Source organism: Microtus ochrogaster, unplaced genomic scaffold (genome assembly GCF_000317375.1).
Source record: "Microtus ochrogaster isolate Prairie Vole_2 unplaced genomic scaffold, MicOch1.0 UNK33, whole genome shotgun sequence".
Lineage (NCBI taxonomy): Eukaryota > Metazoa > Chordata > Mammalia > Rodentia > Cricetidae > Microtus > Microtus ochrogaster.
In genome coordinates this window covers 1,929,678-1,932,400 of record NW_004949131.1, presented here as the reverse complement: position 1 = coordinate 1,932,400, position 2,723 = coordinate 1,929,678, and the positions used below count along the sequence as shown (strand labels likewise).

Below are 2,723 nucleotides of genomic sequence, written 5' to 3'. Positions count from 1 at the left end.
GAGGAAGTCCTGGAAGAGCCAAAACACTGACTGACAAATGACAGCACCACCAATCCTGCCGTCACAGAAGCAGGTTCCACTTTTATCTAGAGAAGTTAGACCCCCTTTGTGGAAAGTCCTGAAACAGCCAGATCTACCTCCACCGTCACTGGATGCAGTAGAGACAAATCCAAACAGGTCATGGAGAAGGCAGCTTGAGATATGGCCCCTGAGGAAGTGTGCCACCTACCCAAACAGTTGCACTAAATTGCTGTTTTACATCTGCGAAACGTGGGAAGGTGCAAAGAGGCAGAGTCTGTGTGTGTGCACACACGTGTATCTGTGAGAGGAGAGAGAGGCTGAGACCCTAGCAAATCTGCTGTTTCACACTGGCGTGTTAGTAATGTGGAAAATGTAAAGCCCTTCAGAGCAGGGTTGCTGGCAGGGTGACTCACTGTAGGCTCCAAAGTCTTGAAGGTTGTTATCTTAGTCCACTGTCACTGCTGCAACAGAATGCCTTAGACTGGAAGAGCCAAAAACTGAGATTTCTTTCTTTGTTGTTGTTTGTTTGCTTGTTTGTTTTTGTTTTGTTTTTTCAAGACAGAGTTTCTCAGTAGCTTTGGAGCCCATTCTGGAACTAGTTCTTGTAGGTCAGGCTGGCCTTGAACTCACAGAGATCCACCTGCCTCTGCCTCCTGAGTGCTGGGATTAAAGGTGTGTGCCACCACCGCCCGGCAAGATTGGGGCTGGCAAAGTGCAAGATCAAGGGGCAGGCATGTTTGTCTGGTGAGGACCTCGTGTTGTGACACCACACACATCAGAAGAGACCAGAGAACTCTCTGGAATTTTGTTTTTTAATAAGGTCAAAAATTCACTCATTCTTCCCACACCAACCCCAACCCCCATTCTCCAGTTCTCTCAAGACCAAACCGGAGGTGGCTCTCAACACTTCTCCTTCATCTCTCTGCACGGCTTGGTAACATGCTCTGGCCCGACATAGGAAACCTGAGACCTGCAGCTTTGTGGCCCTCCTAACTATGACTTAGTACTGCAGCCCCACCTTTAGTCACGCCCTGGTCTGCGGCCCAACCCCGAGGAAGCTTTCAGCTTCCCTAGGCTCTTCTCCACTGCCGGGCCTAAAAGCCCCAGCCTGATTCGCTGCCGTCGTTCCCCTAGCAAAGCCCGCACTGGTGTCTCGTTCTGCTCATGAACCCTGCAGGCATTGGTGGTCTGGGGTAAGAATCTTCTGCCGAACCACGAGAGTGAACGAAAGCAAAGATCTATGGCTGCGGCTAATACAGTGGATTTGGCGGAAGCACTGGCCCTGGGGCCTCCCTGGCGACATCTTTGTTACGTGATGCTGTACGCACCCAATCCAAAGAAGCTATTCGGTGGCCGCATCCCACTACGCTATTCCGTGCTGGTGAGGAACAACTGCTCGCTCGCTGCCCTAGCTCTGCGCCCTTCCTGAAGCTCACCTTTCCATCTCTCAAATAATCCCCACTCCCTCCTCTCTCAGATGTACATGCGCTTTGATGGACGACTGGGCTTCCCTGGAGGTTTTGTGTCCGATGACAGCCCCACCCTGGAGGACGGGTTGAATGACGAACTGCTGAAGAGGCTGGGTGAGGGTGTGTCCACTTTCAGTGTGGTCCACAACGACTACCGAAGCACCCTCAGCGATGACAAGTCGAAAGTGGTGGCCCACTTCTATACTAAGTGTCTGACCCTAGAGCAGCTCCAGGCTGTGGAAGCCAAGGCACCGCTAGCCAAAGACTATGGATTGGAGGTGGGACTAGCCTGGGATCTCCTACCCCCACCTCCCTTCCCTGTGGTCCCTTTTCAAGGAAAAGCCCCTTGAGAGGTTTTGGTCCCCAGCCATTTTGTCCTTCCCAGTGTGCAGGACTAGTCAAAACTAAACATCTCCAGGCTGGGTAATATTGTCAGTATGGCCACCTATGAAAGTATTACACACACACACACACACACACACACACACACACACACACACACACACACCATGACTGTCCTCTGCAGAGATTTTTCTAGAACACATTCTCCCAAGTATGATAACGATTTGGGCCCAGGGGAGTAGGGGCACAGGTGTATACATGGAAGGGATTCTCCAATTCTGGCAAGTACCAAACTCCTGGGGAGAAGGGGAGAAGCGACTCCTGCCTTCACACTGGCAGCTCCCTAGGGAGAAAGGAACTTGGAGACTTCCCTCCGACAACTCTCCTTAAAAAGGCCCTTGAGTCTGCAGTTGTCTCGAGTTCCCCAGCCAGGCCTACACAGCTGGAATAGAACTCCTCACGTACAGGGCTATGCCTGCGTCTGCCATGCCTGGATTCAAGCCACAGGATAGTGCTGTAGGCGGGATTAGCATGGAGATGGACCCAGAATGCCTCGGGAACCTTTACCTCTACAGGGTTATACCCAAGGGGCCTCACAGAAATAGGAATACTTGGGACTTGTTCTGCAGGGGTATCTGCTCTAGAAACTTTGCTGCTGCAGTGAGAAGTATGTCTTGTCCTGTTTGCTCCCCTTCACAGGTCTTCGGCCTGGTGCGGGTGCCCCTGTATATCTTGCAGGATGGCGTGGGAGGCCTGCCCGCTTTCCTAGAGAATTCTTTCATTGGTGCTTCCAGGGAGCAGCTCCTGGAAGCCCTCCAGGACTTGGCAATTCTGGATCCTGAAACCATCTCAACCCTAAAGGAACGAATTATACAAAGGAGGCTGAGATGA

The 2,723-nt window shown here is 51.9% G+C and overlaps 1 protein-coding gene across 1 annotated transcript; it reads left to right on the top strand.

Moving 5' to 3' along the window:
* The first annotated feature begins 1,261 nt into the window (after window positions 1-1,261).
* Window positions 1,262-2,723, top strand: LOC101994932 (U8 snoRNA-decapping enzyme-like). The gene is made up of 3 exons (XM_013354223.1): window positions 1,262-1,402; window positions 1,499-1,768; window positions 2,532-2,723. The coding sequence occupies exons 1-3, from the start codon at window positions 1,262-1,264 to the stop codon at window positions 2,721-2,723; spliced, it is 603 nt and encodes a 200-aa protein (XP_013209677.1).